The sequence below is a fragment of the Eufriesea mexicana genome, unplaced genomic scaffold (assembly GCF_001483705.2).
Source record: "Eufriesea mexicana isolate 0111107269 unplaced genomic scaffold, ASM148370v2 scaffold124, whole genome shotgun sequence".
Lineage (NCBI taxonomy): Eukaryota > Metazoa > Arthropoda > Insecta > Hymenoptera > Apidae > Eufriesea > Eufriesea mexicana.
The window spans coordinates 1,184,875-1,209,215 of record NW_016908357.1 but is presented as its reverse complement, the minus strand read 5'-3'; the positions used below and the strand labels follow the sequence as shown (position 1 = coordinate 1,209,215).

The following is a 24,341-nucleotide window of genomic DNA, read 5'->3' as shown; positions in this document are numbered from 1 at the left end:
CAGGAAGCGCAAATTTTTTTACTTACCTTTCGAATCGGTTCGATGTCGGTTAAACCCGTCGACTATTGAACGTTCCCTTTTTCTTTTTTACGCGAATAAACAATTACGATTATTTATTTATTAGATACTAGTAAGCTGTCCATACACTTGTTCTCAATGAATTAATAAAAAATGAAAGACATACGTGTAAATTTATTTTCAGCAAGCGCGCTGAAGGAGCACGAAAAGAGCGAGAATCACGGAGAGACAAGTTTTTAACAGCATCCTTGAATTATTTTATTCCTTATACGTTATTATTCTTCTCTTGTATCTTATGTCCTACGAATATCTGTTTCATGTACATTTATTTGTATACAAATCGTCAGTAGCAAAGTACGGTCAGTTGTACCTTTCTTAAAACAACTAAAATGTTATGCTCGAGTGGAAAATCTGGGAAAAAGTAATTGGCACAGAACAGATTCATTTCTGCGATAAGTACTCGATCGAACAGAGGTTCGATGACCCTGTACAAAGGATCATCGATGTTGATCCTGCGACCGTGATTTGGTCCCACGTTGAATTTTCTCCGTTCCTCTCGTTACATCCGACGAATCCAAGGAAAAGAAGGATTGCCTGGTCCTTTCCCTGGCAAACGAAACGTGGATATTTGGAAATCAGCGATGAAATACGTGCCCCAGGTTTTCTCGTTTCACGCGAGGCAAATCAAAGTTTTGCCCTCGTTCATCTTGTCCTGAACTTTGTCACTGGCCGTGGACTTCTCCGCTTGTCCGCTGATCACTGCGCAAACAAACGTCAGCCCAACCCCTGTCACGGCGCTATAGAAAGCCCAACCTAAGGGACGAAACATTTTTCAGCTATAAATATTAGCTTACAGCTATAAATAACGCGCATAAAATATACAAAGGGGCTAAAGCGAGAGATGCTCCCTATTCTGTACGTTCTCATTTGAAATTTCTACTACCTAGGGTGCACTCGGCGAGGTAGAAAGCGTCAGCTTCCGGTCCACAGATCCTCTGAACCCTTTCTGCACCCCAGCCGGCGGGATACAGAATCATTCCCAACAAGTAAGATATTCCTGTTGGCAGAGGAATAAATAGCATTGTGAAATACTTAAAAAATGGCGAGACGATTAATATCGAAGTCTTATAGCGGAGTGTTACCAGCAATAACTTGCGCGACACCAGCCAAGTTGAAGATGCTCTTTCTGCCAATGCTCTGCATGCAGCAGCCAACCAACGCTGCCAACACCGTCATTGCCATGATCGCCAAACCAAGAGAGAGGAAGAAGTAAGAGGCTTTCCAGCAGCCTGGAAACACACTGGAATCCGTGGCGAAGCCATCCACGTTGAAATTCGCGCAGTGAGTTTTCCCGTGTAGCCTGATGCAACGATTGAAGATTCCGACCGTTGGTACGAACAATTCTGATTCATTCTCTGATAATCGAAAGAAAATAATCGATAATAATAACAAAAACTCTTCTAATTCTTCGTTTCACGTAGTTCCCTCTTCGCGCATAAACGGTGGACGATTCTACGGGAAAGGTTTACAGAAAGAGCCTAGAATCTCATCGAGGTAAAAGCCAGTCATTAATATTCTCATCCACGTTAAACACGTTATTAAGTATAATTCGATCTTTGACCAGACAGTAGTTCTACGAGTACGGACTAAATAAGGGAAAACAATTACTTGTCTCTTTCATCTGCGGTCCAATCAGCCATTTCGGAGTGATGAGGCCCGATAAAACCGCCATTAACGCCACCAGGGACAACAGCGTCCACAGCAAGCTACGACCAGTGACTATCACATAGCACATGCTGCCGTCCAATTGTAGGTCTATGCCATCCTTCGAGCTCTAATCTCCTGCTGTAAAATTTTACGTCAGTTTCGCGACTAGAATCATTTCTCCGATCTCCGTCTACTCTCTCTAATTAAACCCGTTCGCCGTTCGATACGTCCGATGGAAGCTCGATCGATCGCGTTCTCGATGTACTCGAAAAGATGACTCGGACGATCCGTGGACACTCTTATCGCGATTCAGTGGACTCGAGGGGTCAACGAATCGACGATCGGGCGCAGAGTTTCGGGCAACTGCGCGAGAATAAATGCCACTCACATATATTTCGGGGAAACGTTACATACGGCCCCTTTCCCGCACAACCAGCGAACAGACCAGCATTAAAACTAAAGTCGTAAGCTCGACCCTGCACCTCCTCCTCTCTTTTTTCCCTCTCGCGTTACCGGTTTCGATTTTTTATTCCGATTTCGCGTGAATCGTAAACTCGTGCCCGCCAACAAAGCACCCTTTTCTTCTGGCTGCTCGTGAAACAACGAGCACGCTCGCTTTGATCCCGGTCGATTCGGATCCAATCGATTTCGATCGGATGGAAAGGATACGAAGGTTTCTTCGAGTCTCCGCGACGTCGCGGTTAGAATTCCCGTTTAACTTGGGTTTGACAGCACAGCTTGACAACTCTGCCGATACTTCCTCTTCGAGAAAGCAGCAGAAACCTCTATTCCTTACACGGAAGTAGGAAGACTTTTCGATGATAGTACCCAAGGATGAAGGAACTCGCTCCTTCCTCGTACGTTCGATCGCGATACCTTTTAATATGCGATTCGCGTTGCTACGTCCAGCAACTCTTCGTCTTTCGATGCGACCAAGAGCCATAGCTGGAGAGATCGATCGGAAACTTTCCTCTCCCTCAAAACTGACCTATTTCGCCTTCTAACTTTGGATCGACCTAGGTTTGGGACCCTTGCACGATCTACTGGGCGGTGGCCCTTCGTCGTCGAACGCGCGTGCTCCTTCTCCGCGACCCTCGAGATTTTGGATCCCCTTTAAACCCGCGAACTTAATCGCTTTCATTCCTCCGCGCCAGATGAACGATTTCCTTTGAAGCTGCCGCGACGTGGCGAATCGGTAGGCGATACGACGTGATCTTCGTATGAAAAGGGACCTCCTAGTCCACTCGGAGCCCTATACCATCCTTTTCCTTTTCTTATCCGTAGACCAAAGAACGCGTAGAATTTTGTATCGCTTTTTGTCCGACCATTGCGACATTCCCTCGCCTAGACACGAGGAGGAGAGGGATTTAGTGGAGGAAAAAATGGAAGAGTAATTGGATTTTTTGTCCAATAGGGAGGTAGATGATAGGTCGTACGCGTGTTTCTATCGAGAGATTAAGAGATAGATTAGACGGAAAGAGTATCGAAATGAAAGAGACGCCGAGCAATAATTGCGTCGCCCTCGGGAGTAGCATGGGGAGCAGCGATGTTTAATTAAATTCGTTTCACGCTGTACATCTGCCGGTCTTATTTTTATCATTTCTTGCGCGCGACCTCCTCGAGAACCACTCGAGCGCCTGGGTTTACTTAGGATTGCCCCTTAATCGCTGTTTGTATTTATACTGTCTCCAAGTTCACGTTGGATTTAATGAATCCCCGACACCGGAAGCGTTGATTCACCGCGGCATTAGAAACTCGTGACCTCGCGAAGGAACAAGTTGGAGCAATCTTGTTTCGACATCGAACATCTGTGGCGGGAGTAAAAAGCACGTGGCGTTCGGGCGATTTTTTCCTTCTCGCCAATAAGTATCTCGCGTTAGAACGTAAAAATGCTTCGCATCTATCACGTGACGTTAGTAAACCGCGGTCCGAGTTAGCCGTTCGAAGAAGAACGGACGAGATAAGGCCGATCAAAGCTCGCATGTAGGCCGACTGCCGTTCGACGGACAGGCTGTCTTACTTTTTTTCTATTTTAATCGTTGCGTTCATTGTTGTGGCTTGCCACGCCTTCACGGAGTGCAGTAGGGGCCCATTGTCTCGCCGTGAGTCCCCTTACTGAATTAATTTTCGATGTTTAATTCGTTGGAAGGGATCAGGTCAGAGTAATGGGCCTCCGAGCTATGTGGAACGAAACCTTACTGCGTCGAATGACCGATCGGATTAAAATTCGATAGAATTTCCATGGGATACGCGGGGCCAGTTCAGTCTACGCGTGTTAGTCAAGGTGAAAAGGCAGAAGGGAGAAAGAGAGAGAGTTGGTAGAGAGGAGCAGGATTTCCGCGACATTCGCGAATTTCTTTCTCGACTCGCGCATCGCGGAATGCGATATCTTTCCTTTCCTCTCTCTCTCTCGTTGTGGTCCCTGTGGACGAGAAGCTCCGACCATTAGTCATCCAGCAATGGGTCCTCTGTCCGGCAGCTCGTTATCAGAAAGGCGTATGTCGACGGCCAGTGCGAACTCCACACTCGTAAATTCAAATCACACATTTCCGGCCCGCGACTGTTGCTTCACGAGGCTTCTTTATTCTCCAGGAGCAAACAGGATCTTTAATCCTGCGTTTTTTAATGTCTCTATAAAAAAATACAAATCCTCCTCTTCGTCACCTTCGCACGTTTAATCCTACGTCCTTGGAGGCTGGCTTCCTCAGAGTTCGATTGCGGAAACTCGCGGCGAAAAGTTCCGAAGGCACGTCGAAATTCGCGCGATACAAACTTGCCAACGTTTAAAACAATGGGCGTTTGATTACAGAAACACGAGACACCTACTCGTTGCATAATCCAACGACGATGCAGACCATCTGCAAGGCAGCTGTTGGACAGGTGCTCCCTTACTTCTCCAGTCTCTTGTTTTCGTCCCCTCTTCCATCCAAAGATCCTCCCAGGCTCACCTTCTTCTTCTTCTTCTTCTTCTTCTTCTTCTACTCCTACTCCTACTCCTTCTCCTCCTCCTGCTCCTTTCCTCGTTTTCTTTTACCTGCCTGCTAGTGGCGTGCACACCGTCGATTTTATCCGTCGGTAATTTATCGTGATTTCAACCGTTCGTGGCCGATTAAATATTTTGGAAAAACGATTCCGCGAAGCCCGCTCGTAATTCCTCGGACGACGAATATTCCGACACCGTATAAAACCGTAAATCGGCGACGCGAGCATCTCGAGTAACGCTTCAGGTGTCCACGAAAGATTTCCCATCGTCGAAGGCACACACGCGTTCCATACGTGGTCCCCCTTTTACCATTTCGTCGATTTTTAATTCGAGGTTTCGTCGATGGCGGATTACCAGGCTGAATCCCCTTTTGTTCACGGGCAGATTTACAATTTCGTAGAACGATTTGCGTTCCTGGAACAGCCACGCCTATCTCCATGAATCTCTTTCGAAAGGGCTGCGGCATTTGGCATTCCTCGCCGGGTGTATTCTTTATAAAAACGTGGGAGGTGTTGCGAGTATTGTAACGTTTCCATCGGTATGCTTTTCCATCGTGCCGGCCGGCCAAATTAATCGCCATTAATCACAAACCGTTTCGCCCCTCTCGAACGCTCGAATCACCGTCCTCTTTTTCTCTCTCGTCCTCGTCGATCTTTCCGTCGATCTCTCCGTCGATTCGCCTTCGATCGAGCGATCGGAGAAGCGTTGCATAATTCACACGCTGGCCATTCACGCGCGAAGTGGTTACCGGATGTACCATGCGTCGATTCGGCCGAATGTAAAGGGTTAATCGCACGGTTCGACGAAATTACTTCCGAGGCGAAATCCTATTTACGACAGCCTCGTGATAACAGTTCGATCCTAGGCGCCTTTCCAGTGGAACGACCGCGGAGATAATTAAGGTACCACGAGCAAGACGACCAGGTTAACGGTGATTTCCAGCGCATCTAGCTAGGCCCGGCAATTAAGATAATCGCCGATCGCGCGCTTCGACTACGCGTCTCTGCCAGGTCTCCACGGACCCCGTCGTGGATATCGATACCTGGAATTCTTTCGAGATTTTTTATTCCGCTGAATCTTTCCCAACTACCAACCCGCTGCCTGTCACGCTCCTTCGAAACACGGATAGATTCGAGATTAAAATACCGAGCGTGTGTCCCGGAGTGGAAGCCACGCGTGCCTCGTCTTCCTTTTCCCTTTCGATCGGTCACCATTAACTCGCTGTACACGAAACACGCGGAAGGTTCGTTCGGAACACCGGTATCACGTTCGGCTAGATCGTAGAATAAAGAAGCTGCGCATGCTTCTATTTTTCCCGCGGTCGACGCTTTTCATTCCCTCGCGCTCGGTTCCCATCTTTTCTGCCCTCCCTTCTTTCCTTCTCTCTTCCATTTGTTCCTGCTAGTCCCGGCTGGTTCGAGACCAGCATAGCCAGTCGCTGTGTCATCGAGCCTCGATACATCATAAATATAAATTGGTTTCTGGATACGTGTTGGTACAAATGGGACTGCGTACGCGGCGCACACGCGTCCGCGAAAGTCGTTGGCATACGCGCGCGGCCTATGGCTACGTTCCGGAATCTTAATGCTCCACGAGGCAACTCGCACGCGGAAAATGACGAATGAATCGCACCACGAATTTCGCGACCATCGATTTGCCAGCCGGCTCGTTACTTTTCATTAACCGACTCCCCCTATCCTCAGTCCTACCATTGTCCTTCGGTTGTCCTTCGTCGTCCTTCGTCGTCCTTCGTCGTCCTTCGACATCGAGCCGATATCTCGCGTGGCGAAGGTCGCGTCATTATTCTCGTCGGACAATGCGAGTTTCCGAATGACGCGGTTTATTTAATTGCAATAGGTCCGCGATAATGGCTGCCCGCTACGGTGGAAGTCGCAAGTGGGCATTTCCTGAAGATCGCGATAAGTCCGTCTCGTGCAAAGTGCTATGAACTCGGCTTGATAAATCTAAACGAATCGCGCGATAAACTCTACCGGTCGCGTTTAGACCTTTAGATGTTTGAGAAGCAACGGATATTACGAATTCTGCCGTTCCGGCGGGGTACGCGCGAACGTGCTGGAATAAGCAACCGCTGGAGGAAACTCGAATCCGTGCTGTCCCCGAGGAATCCATTCTGTTCCTCGGGTACCTTCGGCTTCTGATTCCTTGGAAACGCATTAACGAGCGATTACGAATCCATTCCAGATCGGTGAGATTGCCACGGGGGCTCGTTTTCTCGGTAGAAGCCGCCAACAACGCGGCTCGCATCGGCGCAGCCGGTCGGAAGATTAGAATGCATCGTGCATTCGCTTTCCGAACGACTTGCACGCGCGTTCCCATCGCCATGGCCACGAACCGAGTGTTCACCGAGGCTGAGGATCGCTAGGAATCACTCTCGGTTTCTCGCTGGTAAGTCAGCCTTCCTCCGAGTCGGATCTTCGAGAAGGTTTCTTCCAGGGGAAACGCGTATAATCGCTCGAGTGGATAACGGTATTCGGATGGCAATTTTTCGCACCATTTTAGCATTACCCCGTGCAATGACTCAGAGTAACACGGTTTGCGCTGGTGTACGTTGCACAGTGACGTAGTCGAATTAGTCAGACCACGGAAGAGTTCGGTTCGGCCAGTAGGTTCAGCCAGCAGAGAAATTCCCGCGTAGCTCTTTTCGCGTTAGAGACCAACCGCTACCATCGCTCCTTTGGTTATTTCTTGGTTTATTTGTCGGGGTTCTCGCATCACAGCCGTGCCGCGTCTGGCATTATTTAACGCGACGTCCCTCGAATCGCAATTAAAATGCTTTACGTCGAATTGTCGCGAGTAAACGAGAGGGGGCCTACCAACGAAAACCCACGAACCCGGTATCTTCGCTTCCGAACCGTGGCTCCTGCTTGGATTTTCCATTCACGAATCGTACGTGGAATATCATTTTCGCGAAATCATCGACCAATCGAAGGTCGTCGATGAACGCGAACCTCATCGGCGGCTAATTTATCGCGTTGGTCAATTAACCAACTAATCGACGCATCGTCTCGCGCGTTAATTAAGCATTATCGTGAAAATCCATTTGCGTGTGACCCAGTTTAAGAGCAGCGACGACGTCGCGCTATCTGCCGACAGAAATCGGGGAACTCCCCTTTGTTCGTGCAGCTCCTCTTCGGACACGAGTCGCCCGCATTCCTCCGTTAGGTACGTACCAGGAAAAAAGCAGCCAGAGCCCTCCTCTTGGGGAAAAAAAGAAAGAAAAGGTGAATTTACAGGCGAGCGTGGCCGTAATGTAGTCAAGCCTGCCAGTTCAAAGCGAGCTCGCGTACGAAGACGCGATTCGATTCACGCTTTGAAGCGTCTACAAAGAGCTGCACGGCACCTCGCACCGCTCGCAATTATTTTCTCCGCCTCTCTGCTCTCTTTTCCAGCAGCCAGACTTGCGTCGGTGTCGAATTTGTTCTCGTCGCGTTACCAGCGACGATTAAAAATCGAATCTCCAGAAATTCCTAGACCCTCGCCGGTATCCCTAGCCCCTATCTCTAGGTCCCTTGGATATTTCCAAAACCGCGAAATTCCTCGCCTCTCTCGCTCTCTCTCTCTCTCTCTCTCTCTCGTCGAAGATCATCGCGATTCGATCGAGAGACGCGCGTGGAATGCAATTTCCAAGCCATATGTTTAAAGACGCGTTGTATCGGTGGTGGTGCATCCTCTCGTGCACGTATCGGTGACGCATCTCTGTGTATACACAGAAGCCGGTTCGAATACGCGCTTGCGCGCGCGAACTCGCGCGTGTGTGTAAGCGTTGAGACACGCGTGTCCACGCTTGCGAGGGTGATATCGAAATACTATCGCTTCCCACGCGAGAAGGAGCCTCGATTCTGTCTGGCCGGCGTCCGTGCGTTCGCCTGTGTTCACGTGCGTGCGTAAAAGCCGCCTTATTGGGAAACTTTAATGGCTAGACCACGGCCAAGCTGGCGTACGTCGAGCATACTTTATGCCTTCGACCATATTTGTCCCACGATTCATATCGCGACAACGAAGACGGATTCGGCAACGAGTCCCTTTTTCGTCAGCTTTCGCAACCGGCACCTCTCGATCGCTCTAACGGTCCCATATCTTTCGTCCTCTCCCTGCCAGAGAACACTCTGCCACGGCATAACTCGAAATTAACGCGTCGAAAAGTCACCTTCCTCCGCCATCCTCGTTTCACTCGCTCGTTCCTCGAGCGGAGACTGGTTTCGCCAAGCCCGAATTTTATATTTTCACGCAGGACGATCTTATTTCGCTGTAGCCGTAGTCGAGGCTCGCTGCTGCAGCTCCGGCTCCGGTGTCAGAATTTTAACGATATTCGCGAAACACACGGAAGATTCCCGCGCGTGTTCGCTTCCTCGGCGAATCCATCGAAGACGAGACGCCGCCGAGAATTCCAGCTTTCCGCTCGCGGATTCAACGTCCCACCGAGTCGAACGAATCGCGAGTATCGCGTCTTCGTGAGAACGTGTCCCTGGCTCGGACGAGTGGCGTTATTACATCGTAGAAATACCTTTGCGGACCGTTTCGTTCGGCACGTAATAACTGTCATAGGCGTTCGCAGTGCAGTATCCTCGAGGGACGCGGTCCCCGTGGGCCAGAACCCATGGGGTCGTGGTTTACCGGATCGTAACCAGATCTTCGAGTTTCGAGGTTTACTGCCGCGAGTCGTGGGTCTGTTAAACGAAAAGCCTGCTGGAATATTCGCCGGGTCCCGTTTCGAGGCTTCGAATTCGCGGCAAAGAGTGGGAAGATTCGAACCGACGGAATTGCAATTTCGCCAAAAGCTCGTGCTGATTTCTCGGGTACCACGCGAAGCGTCCTCGTGGCTGTCTGGCTATCTCGTTTCGAGACAGAACACGCGGTCTGACTGCTTACCGAGGGAATTCGTCGAGCCCTGTCCCTTCGTCGATGACTCGAAAAATGAAACGACCGAGAGCCGGAGACGAGTAGACGGGCAAAAAGCGGCCGAGCAGAGGAAACAACGGCTAATTAATCGTTGTCCTGTCGCTTTCGTTTAAACGTAATTCGTGGCAATTGAACAGGGTCTCCTTTACGAATAAATTCGTGGAAAGACGCGACTTATCGCGAGAAAGTGGAGTAGGTACGCGAACGGCTGGCGAAAAGCACCCGGGGCAGTGGGTGTTTTTTCGCGAATCGAGATTGGATAACGATTCGGTCGGACGGCGAGGCAACCGCGGGCCCTTGTGCGGGTTCGTTGCGCGTGATCGAGCAAAAAGACGAGAGGAAAGAGAGCCGAAACCACCCCGCGATGCATAATTCATGGTGGTGGGTCCGGCTTTATGGCGCACCCCGATGCCTCATGATGTAAACAGTCGTAAATTAATGCAATTGGCCAGAGCTGGTTCACGTGTGCGGCAGAAGGAGAGAGAGAGGAAGGATCGCAGTCGCGAAAGCGTTCGTCCGACCACGGATTAATATCGCGTTCAACCGACTTCTCGCTTCCACGCTTCGCAAATTCCAAGATTTCGCGGTTTCCACGCGGTCTTCCGCTTCCGGTGGCTAATTGGTTCCATTAAACCCGGGACAATGGTGTAGTAAAAACAACAACTTTCAGAGAAAAAAGCATCGTGGATGCCTTCACGAACGAGTATCTTCCTCGTAAAGGAAACGAAGTCTACTTTTTCACCGATTAATTAAAATATCTGCACAGAGGCGTGCCAAGTATCTCGCGCTCGCGGCAAAATCAATCGCATCGTCACGAAGGGATCGCGCGTGTCACTCGGGGGCCCGACTATCAATGGGTCTGTTTTGCATCGCAAAGAACTGCCCTTCCCATTGTTCGTCTACCCGGATAATTCCAGCCGAGCGAACAAAAGCAAGAAAATATTGGATCATCGTGCTGGCACGCAGCACGACCACTTTTCCGCTCGGCGATCGGAGACCGGCGCGAACTCCGAACGAAATGGAGGAACGATTCCAAAGGAACTTTTTTCACCCACCTCGGATCGTTTCCTCGAACGTGAATGCACCACAGCGACGATCGGTTCCACGCCTGGTTATTAGAGGAACTAGCCAGTCGGTGGCCGCCCGTGCACGAGAACGGAGCTGTCAAGCGAGCGTTCCTCCTGTCAAAGCCCTCGCGTTCTCGACGCTTGCTTCCTGGACAAGGAGCTGCGCGGTCAAAGCGCCGAGCTGAACTGAAGCCGAGGCAACTCGAGATCGCCGCTATAACGCGCGGCGAGCGTGAACGGCAGACCTGATGGCGGGACGCGGCATTTCGCCGTGAGTTTTCGTTTTGCTCCCGTCCTCCGACTTTTCGGCAATAATTGGCCGTGGAAAGAAGGGTGGACCGAGGATAACGTGGGAGTGATAGATTCGAGCGGGGTGTAAAATGCCGAGAGAAAGCGAGAGCTGTTTCTTTAAATTTCACCCGCCAACAATGGCCACCGCGTGATTTGTAGCGACTAGTTTAACGCGTACTCCTTGCAATGAGTATTCCTTTTCTGAAATATCGAAACGAGTCGTATATGACCACTGTACGGCCGCTCGAGTATATCTACGCGAGGGTAGTACTAATAAATAACTAGTTGCGTGCGTGTGTCTTACTGACACCAACGGGAGATGCACCCTTTGCACTCTAGAGCCTTTCAGTGGCTATTTGATAAAATTTCGAAGCTCGATATTAATTAGTTTATCAAATTTAAAATAACGTAACAGTGTGCGAGGTATCGAAATTAAATAATTCTACGTGTTAATTGTTGTACGATTTATAATTTACTTTTGGAAAAATATTATCAGCATTATAGCAGAAACTTTTTCAATCGCCATTTGATAAAATTTCGAAGCTCCATATTAATGAATATATCAAATTTAAAATAATATAACAGTGTGGGAGGTATCGAAATTAAATAATTCTACGTGTTAATTATTATACGAATTCTTATTTACTGTTCAAAAAATATTATCAGCATTACAGCAGAAACTTTTTCAGTCGCCATTTGATAAAATTTCGAAGCTCGATATTAATTAATATATCAAATTTAAAATAATATAACAATGTGCGAGATATCGAAATGAAATAATTCTACGTGTTAATTATTATACGATTTCTTATTTACTGTTCAAAAAATATTATCAACCTTATAGCAGAAACTTTTTCAGTCGCTATTTGATAAAATTTCGAAGCTCGATATTAATTAATATACCAAATTTAAAATAATATAACAGTGTGGGAGGTATCGAAATGAAATAATTCTACGTGTTAATTATTATACGAATTCTTATTTACTGTTCAAAAAATATTATCAGCATTATAGCAGAAACTTTTCCAACTCGTACCCTTCTTTAGGGTTAATTCTGTAGACTCCCTTCGTGTCAGATCGGGAGAAAAGATTCGATAAGTGGGATTAGCGAAGCTCGTTGACGATGAAAATGGATCCTCTCGATTAATATCGTGTCCAGATTTGAGCAGGAACACAAAACGCCCCGCTAATCACCCTTTTAACGAAAGCCACGCGTTTCACCTAATCACCGAACCTAATCCCGTAAAATCTCGATGCAGGCCATTAACCACGATGTCAGGGCCCTTTCCAGCTACGTTATGCTACCAGAAATCGGTCGATACTTGCCACCATAATTCCACCATCAGGCTTTTCCTCGCTTCATCGGGGATGTCGCATTCTTCTGGCGTCGGATTACAACCACCATGGGGTGGAGCTTTGCGAGAGGGTGTTCCCCGCGCTTATGGGGCTTACAGGCGCCAGCATTTATGGATTTATCGCTAGCATAACGTTTCGTCTTCGGAATATGTTTCGTTGTTCGTTGAATAATGGGCAAACATTTAATTATGGCGCAATAGCTTGAAAAATCGTATCTCGAAGGGATAGATGACTCGTTGAAGACGCGGCTTAAGACGATAATTAAATTAGACGTTCATTTGCTCGTCGTTTGTCACAACGCTTCGTTTTAACCTCGTCTACGTCGTATAAAAATTTCGGACAGGAAGATCATGGCGGATAGAAGAAGCAAATACACCATTTCTGCGCGAGATAAAATGTCATCTATAGGAGGTAAATTTGACATTTATATTTCAACATTTTCCACAATTTTTAAGATAATTAATGATCAATTCTTAAATTATAGGAGATACGGTGAGGAATTTTAACGACAATTTCGTAACCGAATTCTTGAAATACGCCAACGAGTACAACGCCCATCCTCTACCTAAAATTATAGTGAGTTTCTTTATGAGATTCGTAAATGTTCTTTAAGCAAATGAAATATATTTTTTAAGATATAATTATTGAAATTTGCAGAGCCACGTGGATCTTCGCGCTCCCAGCACGTTGTCATCGATTTCCGAAAAGTGATTATCTCTAAATAATTATTTTTAAGTACCCTAACGCGAAATCGATTCATGTTTTATCATTTTTTAGGATCGAGGACGATGGATCTCCTATCTTTCATTTAACGTATCAAAATAAGAAGCTGACGAGCCCGACGAAGATCGAGAGCAAAGATAAGTAGCATTATTTAAAGCGACATTTTCTTCGTAACTATGATACGATAATATAATACGATATATAATATCGATTCGATCCTTATTTTATCACACGTCGCGAGGTATCGATTTGCATATTGGATGCGCTGAATTCCACGATGCAAAGATACAGTACTATAACGGTATTGAGGTAAATCAAATAATCATTTCCTTTCCCTCTCCGCGTGTAAAAGTATTTTTACACGTTTTTACCTCGTTCTAATATCTCCACAGATTACCAGATTGTAATATAAATGCATTCGGCGTGATGCAAATCGCGGAAATGTTAAGGAACATCGGATGCGTGCGAGACTTAAATTTAGACATGAATCCGAACGTGCAAGAAAATTATCATTTGCTCTGCACATCCAGAGGAAGGTATGTAATTTGTGCAATTGCATGAATATCGGTTTAATAGACTCCGTGTTCAGCTTGAAGTATTTGTCTCTGAGACTTTGCAAAATAACCGATACCGGAGTGGAGAAAATCGCGAGGGAACTGCAATATCGAGATCCACCTAATAATCCGAAATTGCTCATTTTAAACTTGGCAAATAATCACGTCACGAAGGATGGCGCTGTACACTTGGGACAAATGCTTCGAACGAATAGGTGAGTTTAATTTCATTTAGTTCGTTCACTCCTTCTTCCAAGCTTCGCAATTTTTGTTAGAAAGCGAATTATATTTTTAAGCGTTTAATTGGAAGTATGAATTGGTAAAATTAGGAAAAAGATAAGGAATTGTTGTCACATTAACGTTGCATTCCAATATATTTATTGCTTCGAACGAATAGGTGAGCTGAATTTAATTTAGTTCGTTCACTTCTTCTTCCAAGCTTCGCAATTTTTGTTAGAAAGCGAATTATATTTTTAAGCGTTTAATTGGAAGTATGAATTGGTAAAATTAGGAAAAAGATAAGGAATTGTTGTCACATTAACGTTGCATTCCAATATATTTATTGCTTCGAACGAATAGGTGAGCTTAATTTCATTTAGTTCGTTCACTCCTTCTTCCAAGCTTCGCAATTTTTGTTAGAACGCGAATTATATTTTTAAGCGTTTAATTGGAAGTATGAATTGTTAAAATTAGGAAAAAGATAAGGAATTATTGTCACATTAACGTTGCATTCTAATATATTTATTTAACCGACTTACAATCTATAGAATATACAAATCAGTACATTGCTACGTTATCATTCATATCGTGCATACATTTCTCTAACTATGCATACGTGCACGTACTAATTTGTCGCTTAAAATATAATATAACTTAATAAATATAGCCAAAGTCGATAGCAGACTATCGCAGCCTACTTGTAATTCATTTCCGTTCACTGTAAGCTGACCAGTGTCCCATTTTAACGATATCTTGAAAAAAAGAAAATTCATTCATTAATTAAACTCTCTGTAATTACGTAAAATACAATTTATCTCGCATTTACAGGTCTCTGAGATGTCTAGTTTTACTCGGGAATAGAATATGCGACGAGGGTGCATCATCGATACTCCAAGAACTTAAAAGGTATTGTAAATTACTCTAATTAATATTACGTTAATCGATGATCCTAATCTAATCCTGATTAATGTGTCTACCAATGAATTTAGAATCACCTTAAGCCACGAAGAAATCGTAGAACTCCGTCGAAGAAAGTTCGCTGAACTAGCGTTACTGGATGAATGGGTAATCAGATATTTACCTAAAATCGTTCATTCGACACCCTGAAACCCATACGGTTTTCATTTAATTCCGAAAAACGATTAGTCAGAGAAGAAGAAGAGCGTGGAAGCGGATAAAAGCATAAACGGAGAATCGCTGAAGAAGAATGCTAAATCTCGCACGCGTCAAAGCCTCGTAAAACGATCAAAGAAACGTACATCTCCTACAAATTCCACGTAATTGCTTATTTTAATTCATCAAATTCGATTTGCAGATCCTCGAGACTCGTCGACGAGAACGAGAGAAGATGGTAACGTAGTTCAAGAAACCGAATCTACGCAAGTACGACTAAAAACCTACGGAATTTGTCCTACAACTGTAATCTTCCTCGACATTTCATGTTTGTAGAAAATCAGAACGATATTGGAGCACGATGTATGCCATCCTTTCAGAAAAGAAAGTTTCCCTATGAATGGAGAAATTATGGCAACCGGAAATTTGGATTTGCAGTACCTAGATTTAAGCTGTAATTATACCTGGTGCACTCTGAACGTCGAGAAGACTGAGATGAGATTTTTCTATTTAGACAATCGGCTGACGAAGAGCATCTTGCAAGAGCTGATAGACTGTCTTTATTATCAGAATTATATGTTACTTGGAGACAGGCGTAGGGGTCTCTTACACCTTCTCGTCGAGGTAATGAAACCTACTGTGCCTGAAATTAATTCCTCTTATCGTTGCGAGTATGTGTTCCAAGGGAGGGGGCATTAAAGAGGAAAGCAGTAAAGACTGGGACAAGTTCGTGGTGCTTTTACAACAGAGGCAAAGTGGTAATCGTCTAACCAGGGATACTTTTAGAGAACACGTGTCGAAAGAGAGCGAAATTCTACGGCAAAATGTTATTTCGTTGTTCGCAGAAGATTCGTGAAGAAATGTATGCACTGATCAGAATTGTAATCGTTGAAAGAAATAATTAATTCTTTTAGGAATAAAATCATGTTTTAAATAAAGAAATAAATAAAAATAAGTAATAATAATAAGTAATATGTAAATTATAATAAAGTTTTAGTAAATTAGGATATACAATAAACTTTTGTATGTTATTTAAATAATTCGGTGTTTAAGAGGATAATTTAACGAGCTATATAGCACGATATCATGCTGTTTTTCTTCGTGTACGTAATAATTAAGATGAAAGATGCGATATAATGGTGTCCTTCGACAAATGGAACTCGGAGAGGAATGACGGAGTAGTTGTAAAAAATAAAGGAAATTAATCAGAAGGAGAGACGAAATGGCGCGACTGCATTCAGTGTCCCGCGAAAGCTCTTATCGTTTGAACTTTTGATCTCAGATGGGACAGAGAGACCACGGTTATACGCACTGCACGACTCGAGATCGCTAGTTTTGCCGCGTTGCAATTTGCGACAATGTTGTTTCACATTGCTGCCGCGGCAGTGCTGACGAACATCGCCTTTCTAGAGATTTACACGATATACAACCTACCGGAAATTACAGACACCCAATTTCTATCGGACGAGGTAAATATTGACTTGCGTTATCTCAAATGCACTTACGATTGTTAGTTTCGATTATTTGGTTGCACTGGACTTTAAATTCTTGATGAACAAAATTTTATACCGTTCATATTAAAGGCCAAGTGAATTGAATAATATATATATGACACAGGGAAAGCGTTAAAGTAACAAACTTAGACAATTTTGTAAAATGTTTATATATAATTAAAAATATGAAGCATAATACTCTAGTTATAATGTTTATTTTCTTCACGTAAAACAAATGCCGGAAATAAGGTGGAGTCGATGATGAAATCTACATCCGGTGAACAGGGATGACCTCTGGTGTGTCGAAATATGTACAAGATTGTCATTTGTGTCGTCGCGTACCGTCTCTCATCGTTAATAATATCGCAATAGTTAATTATAACAGTGTATAAAACTACGAAATCTTTTTGCAAAGTTTAATACTCAGCTGTGAGCTTTCGAGTATCGTAAACCATTCGTTCTTCTCGGAAAGGAAGCGAAAAGTGAACTATTTTGTCTGCCATAACCAAAGTTTTATTTCTGTAGCACTTAACCAGTGGCGCCATCTCTTTGAAAAGTGCTCAAACTTGTCGCACATCGTTATCGACAGGAAAGTAAACTATCTAATAGATTTTGACTGGTAGCGCCATCTCTTTGGAAAGTGCTCAAACTTGTAGCAAATCATTTGCGAAATTTTTGACTAGTGGCGCCATCTCTTTGAAAAGCGCTCAAACTTATCGCACATCGTTATCGGCAGAAAAGTAAATTAGTTAATAGTATTGTCTTGTAGCGCCATCTGTTCGGAAAGTGCTCAAGCTTGCCGCACCTTAATATCAATAGCAGAGTAAACTGGTTACTAGAATTGATTGGTGGCGCCATCTGTTTGGAAAGCGCTCAAACTTGTCACACATTGTTATCAATAGCGAAGTAAACTAGTTCATGTATTTTGACTAGTAGCGCCGTCTCTTTGAAAACCGTTGAAACTTCTCGTATGTCATTATCGACACAGAAGTAAATTGATTAAAGAAAATAACAAAATTTTGATTCCAAGCTTGTTACGTCAAGATAAAATCATATATGATCTTCTAAACAATCAATTGATTTAATTGACGCACGAATTAAACTTCAAAATGTACGAAAATTTGTTCAAGAATCCTTTGCATCGTGTGTTCGTATACGGCACATTAAAACGAGGAGAACCTAATCACAGCTTAATTCAAGATGCTGCAAATGGGTATGCAAAATTCTTAGGACTTGGAAAAACCAGCACTCCATACCCATTAATAATTGCAACTCAATATAATATACCATTTTTGTTGAAGAAACCTGGTTTTGGTCACGTGAGTATTGCATGAATTTATCGGTATCAATGTAGGTAATGTTGTCAAGCAACTAGTTTCACGAAAGTGTTAGTAGATGGCGATACTACCTACAACACAATATCGAAAACTCAGTAATTTTTTGACACACGCTATTACGTATAATTTACATTATACTGAATTACACTTTTCTTATTTTGATATTAATATACTCAATTACTAAACTTTTATCGAAATGTATTATTTGTATAAATTTGTATTTTGTGATACAAACATTAACGTTGTTGCTAACTTAAACATTTGTTTTCAATTTTAATATTTGTTACTAAGAATTAATAACGAGTGTTAAGTTTGATGTTTGAATTAAACGTACGAATTATTCCACTTGATAAAAATTGTACGCAAAATTAACTTACCCATCTTCTCGTATTACCTTCAAAACAGCATGTATTTGGCGAAATATACGATGTCGACACGAAAATGTTGAAGAAGTTGGACGAATTGGAAGAACATCCAACGTTTTACGAACGATCGCAGGAAGATGTGCATTGGGCGACAGAGGGCAAGGCCAAGTCGACCGATAACTTTGACGAGGTATTTACTATAAAGATACGTTTTTCTATAATTATTTATCCGTTGGAAATTAACGACTGTCTTATTACTGTTATAAAATAAAATATGTAAAAAGGTGGTAAAAGAAAGATACGTTTCTCGTTCACTTAAGAACATAAAAGACTAAAATACAAAGTATTAACTGTCAAGTATTATTAAGTATTAAGTATTAAATGCACTACTACAATTAATACACGCAATTGTTATTAAATTAATCTGCTCAATTTATTATCAAACTTGTTCTCAGGTCAGTACCTTGATAAAGGTCTGGATATATTTTCTACCAAAGTTCAGGGCATCCTTATTGGAGAGTCCCATGTACAGCTCGTACAGCAACGAGGGAAGCCACGGACTCAAGTATTGCGAAAAGTATGTTCGCGACCCCTCGTACAATCATAGAAACGACGTTCAGTGATACTTTATCCCCCGAAATATATTTGTTTCCAGCGAGGAGAGTACAATAAGGCCGGAAGACCTGCTCTGACCAAGCTGTTTTGCATAATTATGTTGTTGACCCTTCATCGTACGAACGCTTCAACGTTATATTGTTAATCGTGATAGTTAATAAAAGTTTCTTCGTCGAATGAAATTATTGGGATTTAACCTTCTGCAATCCGATATGTCCTTTTCCCCCACGAACAACTAGTTTTCTCATCGTATTCTTTTCCCCTCGAAGACACGTCGAAGATTGCAGAGGATTAAATCGTATCTCTCGTTAATTTCCATCGCAACGAGTTAACAATTGCAGCAACGCTACGTCTCTCACAAAGCGAAACTAATCGTTGAAAAGGCGTCTTGAAACTTCGTGTAACAATCAAAAGTACTTGCATAATACCTATGTACATTCTCGAAAATATATCTTATGTATATAATCTCGTACAGCGTAATGTATAATTGCTATCTGCAAAAAACAGTTTTCCTTTTCTCTTTTTATTATTCATTCCACAGAAATCAGGCACGAGTATTGCGAGTTTCGTTAAGATGTGTATAATGAAATGAAACAAGAAGAAACGTTATCAGAAACAAGTTTCGTCTGTTGGACACTCAGGTTTTCTTCATTATTTATTATATCAAGTTCATCGTTCGCCACGTTGTACTCCACTCTCTTTCGCGCACACTTTCGCTTCCTCTGTCATTCTATCGTTTTCTCTCTGTTAACAGTCGCGATAAAATTATTTCAACTATTCTGTAACAAAAGGCAGGCGAAGTCCACGTCACCCTGACGATGATATCGTCCTCGCGCCATTTCATCTTCTCTCGACTTGCATTCGATTTTGCTATTCACCGAAACGAGGGACGCCCAATCCTCTTTCTTCCCTCCGGAATTAGCCAAGACTTTCATCCCGCCAGTTCGGTTGAAATCGATCGACAAATCATAGCATTGTTACGGTGCACAAGGTCGACCAGTTCGTTCAAGTTTAAAGGCAAAAGATAGACAAATTTTTACGGCCATTCGTTTACTACCTAATGTACCTGAACTCGTGTTTGCAAGTGTCTGATCGCACGTGAACGAATAACTATATAACTCGATCTACGAGACGAACAAACTGATCGATCCAACCGAACCAACAACTTTAGACTCTCGCACATGGAATTTGCATATTTCTACGTGAAAATGCCCGTGAAATGTACCTTCGATTCTCGAGATAAAACGACTGTGACGGTCGATCGCGCGAACAGAAAATTACCGATCGCAATTACACTCGTTTCGAGCGCAAAATACTTCTCTTTCCTCAAACATTCTCTGAACTAGTCGCGAGATCACCGACACATCATTGATGGTTCGCGAAATTAAAATGTTTAAGGCAATACTTATAAGTTGTCCTAGGAAATTTATTATAAATAATCACATCCTTTTCTTCTTCTTATAGTTCACTATACAAGGCTCCGTTTCTTTCTTTTCCTCGCTTTTTGTGTGTATGGCTCGCTTTTTTCGTTCTGCTTCCTCGAGTTATCTTTTTTTCTTCCACCTGTATTTTTTTTCTTCACCCTCAAAAAATAACAGCGTTAGCACCCCGAACTCCCGATATCACACAGGAGAACCTGAACGACTTTCTCTCTCGCTCGCTCGCTCGCTCGCACACTCTCTTTCTCTCTCTCTCTCTCTCTCGCTCCCATTCTATCCAACCTCTCCCTCGTTTTCATATCTTTTTCGCGAAAGAAGTTCCTAAATCAACGAAACTAATTAAACAAGCGTCAACAAAAGCGTACATACGTTCTTCATGTTCTTTTTTCCATATTGTATATTCGTTTACGCGTGCGTCTCTTCTTTCTATATTTCTTGTACATATTTCGCATTTTCTCGATTCCTCTTATCCAATCTAATTATTATTTCGTTAATAATTAAAAGAGAACGTATATGTTCTCTGTTTTCTTTCTTTTACGTAATTCTGTCGTATCAACGTGTATAGCAATGTTTCCGCACCGTTCCAAAGCCCAGCCCCGGAATTCAATTATTTCCAAGTAATTATTATATATATTTATACATATATATCTTAATGCATCTAGACTTTTGTGTTCGTTGACGTATGTTGCCGTTGAGTGAAATGATTACTCGAAAAACACGGCCCAACTAGGATCGACCATACTTCGAAAAGTCTCTCGTAATTGTGATCGATTTCCTTTTCCTCGCGTAATGCACATGTAATTATATCATAGTCCTTCCTGCGATTAAAGGTTGTCACATTTGAGTATCCCATGTTTTAATCTACATTCCCGTGACGTTTCGAAGGCGATCGATCGACTGACGCGAAAGCAAGCACGCTAAACGAAAACAGCAGCACCGTGTAAAAATACAGCGATCGCGCGAATGCTTCACGTGATTAATCGCAAAGTTTAACACCGTTTTGCGCGAAGATACGAACATTCTATCTTAATTTCCGGTCTGTCAAGTGAACTTGCGATCCTCCCCCCACCCCCATACCCCCTCCTCAATAAGGATCTCTCTCTTCTTTCTTCTATGTAGATTAAAAAATTAAATATAAAACTGCTGCTAAATGTGTTTTGAGCATGTTCTCCTTGTATGAAAAAATAAACGTCCGCGTTTCTTTACGAAATTCATCGTAAGCACGATCGTTTTCCGAAAAGAAACCGTGCATCCGGTTTCACGATAGCAGGCGAGATCTCCTATCGAACGAAACAGGATTTCTTACTTTTTTTTTTTTTCTTAACCAACGTCGGGCCATTTGAAAGCTAGGGCACGGTACATGAATCGATGATGCATCCTATTCGTACACGTTTCGTCGAGTGTTCTATATCCTAGAAAACATATGTAATAGCGTAGCTGGGCCACGAAACGGAGAGAGGCGATGACGTAATAATGATGATTGTGTTTGTCGTTTGATCGAATCAGGGATGATTTCAGCTTTGATCTTGCGATAGGGCACCGTATTTGTTACCCAGAGAGAGCTTCGGCGCTTGAGCTTGCGCATCCTGGACACTATACGATCTACTTCCTCCTCGGTTACGCACTTCCTCAAACGTACCTTCGTCTCGTTTCCTAAAATGAAATTACCGTTATTCACTGAAATCGTATGTTTCATTTATTTATAATCTGCATAGATGCATAGATATATAACTATATATACTATATAAATATAATTGTATATTTAACGCTTAAAAGTATCTCTAATCCTTACCGCCTGCCCCATGGTCCACTGGGTTCGTTGCTCTGTTGCTGCTTGGAGTTCAAAGTTGGGAAATATTCTTCGCTGTGTATGTCTGGTGCGATATTTTTTGCTCGTGGTCTAGGACTAGCAGCTACTGCTTGGATATTTCTTAAATGAGGTGGTTTATAATTACTTCCCGATGTAACAGGTGGTGGTGGTGGAGCTATTTCTGCTACTTCTGGTTGCGGAGGAAGCTCAGGCTTTTTCCAAGGACCCAAATGCTTGCCGCTGCTCTCTCCTGACTCTACATCCGAGCAGCTATTGTCGATTGTAATCTTTTCTTCTTCGGACTCTGCATCTAAAGATTCATTAAGTGTTAAGTTTCCAATCTTTAAGCCGGTATAGTCTTTCTTCTCTTCTTCGAACTCTCTCCACTCGTCTTCATCCTAAGGGAAAGTATTTTAAATATGTAAATCATTGCAGAAACGTTTGTACGTAATTTGTGATGCATAATTAGAATCATTAATGTATTTCATTTGAGTTTACTACAAAAAAAAAAAGAAGAAGACAAGCAATACATTGAAGAACAGATTTTTCGATCAAAGAAGTAGTTTCTCAATTGAAACAACGTCGAAACAGTCGTATACGATAATAGTTTGAGAACAGCTGCTCTGTTTCGCCAAGTTTACAACGGAAAATATACATGACCGCGTAACAATCCAATTATGTAACAAACAATCCGATCGTTGGACAACAAGGAAAGATGAATCACATTAGATTCGAAGGATTCAAGTAAATAGATTAGTTTCAGCAATGGTAAGAATGACGTTTGCACGAACAAATATGGCAGCGACCTATAGCACACGGTAATCGGTAGTTTCGCGTGAACACTTCACACTTCGAAAATCGAAAATTTAAGGAAAACGAAGGAGAAAGAACAGACGAAAAACGAACAGATGTTTACCTCGATTTGTTGAATTTCCTCTATCTCTTGAATTGTTGATTTGTCTTTTGACTTCTTTCCCAACCGTTTAGCCGTCTCCTCTAATTTCTTCGCTATCTCCTCCGTGGTCGTGAACTTCTTCCCCTTCGCTTTTTTGCGATCTTTTTTTGCGAAGAAATTGTCCAAATCGGCCATGCTGCGATGACTTTCGCGATGCACGCGCGATTATTCGACGAACAAGTTTTTTTCACGAGAGCACGAGGAACAGCCTTAACGCGGAATGATCTGAGGCACCGCTGCTGCTGTCCACATGGGCTTGTCTTGGCCGGAAGTCAGCCAGTCACTTCGAAGTCAATAGAATTTCCGAATATAGAGCTAATTTTTACAAGAACCGATTAACATTATCAAAAATACATAGATAATTCGTACTCGATGATAACGCGACGCTTTTATTACCGTATATCGTTTTACATGTATGAAACACCGAAAAATTCTCTTCTTAATGTTGAATATGTGGCGCTGATTGTCTAGCAGAAGACTGATACAAAAAAATCCAAGGGCTACCTAACCTATAAACTTGACCGAGGTTTTCAAAATTATCGAGTCATCCAAGTAGTTTCACAAAAGTTATGAAAAGCTAATCAGTTAGGTTACTTATGAATTGCGAATGAGATTCAAGAAATAGTGGAAAGGGGTAACACGTACTAAAAACGTGACTTATACAGAGGTTAATTGATCCACGGTTACCGTATGCAGCGTGTACCGTTGATGGCGCCACATGTCTTCTTTCGACACTTCCGGAATACGAAATGACGCTCAAACTCGGGCAACTGTCTTGCTGAATAAAATAAAAAAAAAATCCCATATGCTAATCTCATATTCAAATAAAACACAAAGAAATCATTTAATCCCAGGCCTTGTGTTGTGAGGTTACCATGTATAAACATTTAATAGCACCAAGGCCAAAAAACAACTTTTATTTCTTCTTTGTAATAAATATCTATCACCATTTGAATCCTTCATTCTTTAAGCTCAATATAAATTACGTAAAGCACTCATCGTATAATATGACGCGATTTATATATTCATTATCTCTACCTATATTCTCTCTTATATAAATTTTATTACTATAGCTTCGCATTAAAATGCAAATACACGCTGTCCCGTTTTATAATCTTTATCACGAATTTTTTCATTCTCTATATCCCATCCTAGTAAAGTTCGACAATCGTAAAATTTGCACTTAATGGTTCAAAATGAACGCTATCGAAAATTTTACGTTAGAACTAGAAGCAACTTGCGATCGATACTCTTTCAAACTCTTTTAAATGCGACATTATAAAGAAAGTTGCATATTATTTTGAATATCCCGCCTCGGGAGCCCCACTTTCGTGTGTTTGGTAGGGGATACGCAGTCGCGCGTACGGGAGAGAACA

At 43.0% G+C, this 24,341-nt stretch overlaps 5 protein-coding genes across 8 annotated transcripts; 3 read left to right on the top strand and 2 right to left on the bottom strand.

Annotated features, from left to right (window-relative positions):
• Positions 1 to 636: 636 nt before the first annotated feature.
• Positions 637 to 10,858, bottom strand: LOC108555501 (lipoma HMGIC fusion partner-like 2 protein). Of its 2 annotated transcripts, none has more exons than XM_017911159.1 (5): positions 10,684 to 10,858; positions 1,687 to 1,863; positions 1,161 to 1,433; positions 962 to 1,075; positions 637 to 831 (listed from the first exon to the last, which is right to left on the bottom strand). In XM_017911159.1, the coding sequence occupies exons 2-5, from the start codon at positions 1,811 to 1,813 to the stop codon at positions 689 to 691; spliced, it is 657 nt and encodes a 218-aa protein (XP_017766648.1). In that variant the 5' UTR covers positions 1,814 to 1,863; positions 10,684 to 10,858; the 3' UTR covers positions 637 to 688. The 2 variants fall into 2 exon arrangements, with proteins under 2 accessions (XP_017766648.1, XP_017766650.1); XM_017911161.1 differs by having other exon boundaries at positions 1,687 to 1,860.
• Positions 10,859 to 13,342: 2,484 nt separating this feature from the next.
• LOC108555396 (leucine-rich repeat-containing protein 71) lies at positions 13,343 to 14,977 on the top strand. Its single transcript, XM_017911023.1, has 5 exons — positions 13,343 to 13,374; positions 13,458 to 13,601; positions 13,676 to 13,834; positions 14,667 to 14,744; positions 14,828 to 14,977. Exons 1-5 carry the CDS (start codon positions 13,343 to 13,345, stop codon positions 14,943 to 14,945), a joined length of 531 nt encoding a protein of 176 aa, XP_017766512.1. The 3' UTR covers positions 14,946 to 14,977.
• Positions 14,978 to 15,186: 209 nt separating this feature from the next.
• Positions 15,187 to 15,719, top strand: LOC108555395 (uncharacterized). Its single transcript, XM_017911022.1, has 3 exons — positions 15,187 to 15,194; positions 15,296 to 15,405; positions 15,466 to 15,719. Exons 1-3 carry the CDS (start codon positions 15,187 to 15,189, stop codon positions 15,648 to 15,650), a joined length of 303 nt encoding a protein of 100 aa, XP_017766511.1. The 3' UTR covers positions 15,651 to 15,719.
• Positions 15,720 to 16,299: 580 nt separating this feature from the next.
• LOC108555594 (putative gamma-glutamylcyclotransferase CG2811) lies at positions 16,300 to 19,201 on the top strand. Of its 2 annotated transcripts, XM_017911352.1 has the most exons (5): positions 16,300 to 16,420; positions 17,575 to 17,763; positions 18,187 to 18,336; positions 18,602 to 18,723; positions 18,802 to 19,201. In XM_017911352.1, exons 1-5 carry the CDS (start codon positions 16,310 to 16,312, stop codon positions 18,836 to 18,838), a joined length of 609 nt encoding a protein of 202 aa, XP_017766841.1. In that variant the 5' UTR covers positions 16,300 to 16,309; the 3' UTR covers positions 18,839 to 19,201. The 2 variants fall into 2 exon arrangements, with proteins under 2 accessions (XP_017766841.1, XP_017766840.1); XM_017911351.1 differs by having other exon boundaries at positions 18,602 to 19,200.
• A 2,286-nt stretch (positions 19,202 to 21,487) lies between these two features.
• Positions 21,488 to 23,637, bottom strand: LOC108555593 (protein CDV3 homolog). 2 transcript variants are annotated; one of them, XM_017911349.1, is made up of 4 exons: positions 23,362 to 23,637; positions 22,927 to 23,280; positions 21,993 to 22,408; positions 21,488 to 21,853 (listed from the first exon to the last, which is right to left on the bottom strand). In XM_017911349.1, the coding sequence occupies exons 2-4, from the start codon at positions 23,098 to 23,100 to the stop codon at positions 21,715 to 21,717; spliced, it is 729 nt and encodes a 242-aa protein (XP_017766838.1). In that variant the 5' UTR covers positions 23,101 to 23,280; positions 23,362 to 23,637; the 3' UTR covers positions 21,488 to 21,714. The 2 variants fall into 2 exon arrangements, with proteins under 2 accessions (XP_017766838.1, XP_017766837.1); XM_017911348.1 differs by lacking the exon at positions 23,362 to 23,637 and having other exon boundaries at positions 22,927 to 23,317.
• Between the last annotated feature and the right edge of the window lie 704 nt (positions 23,638 to 24,341).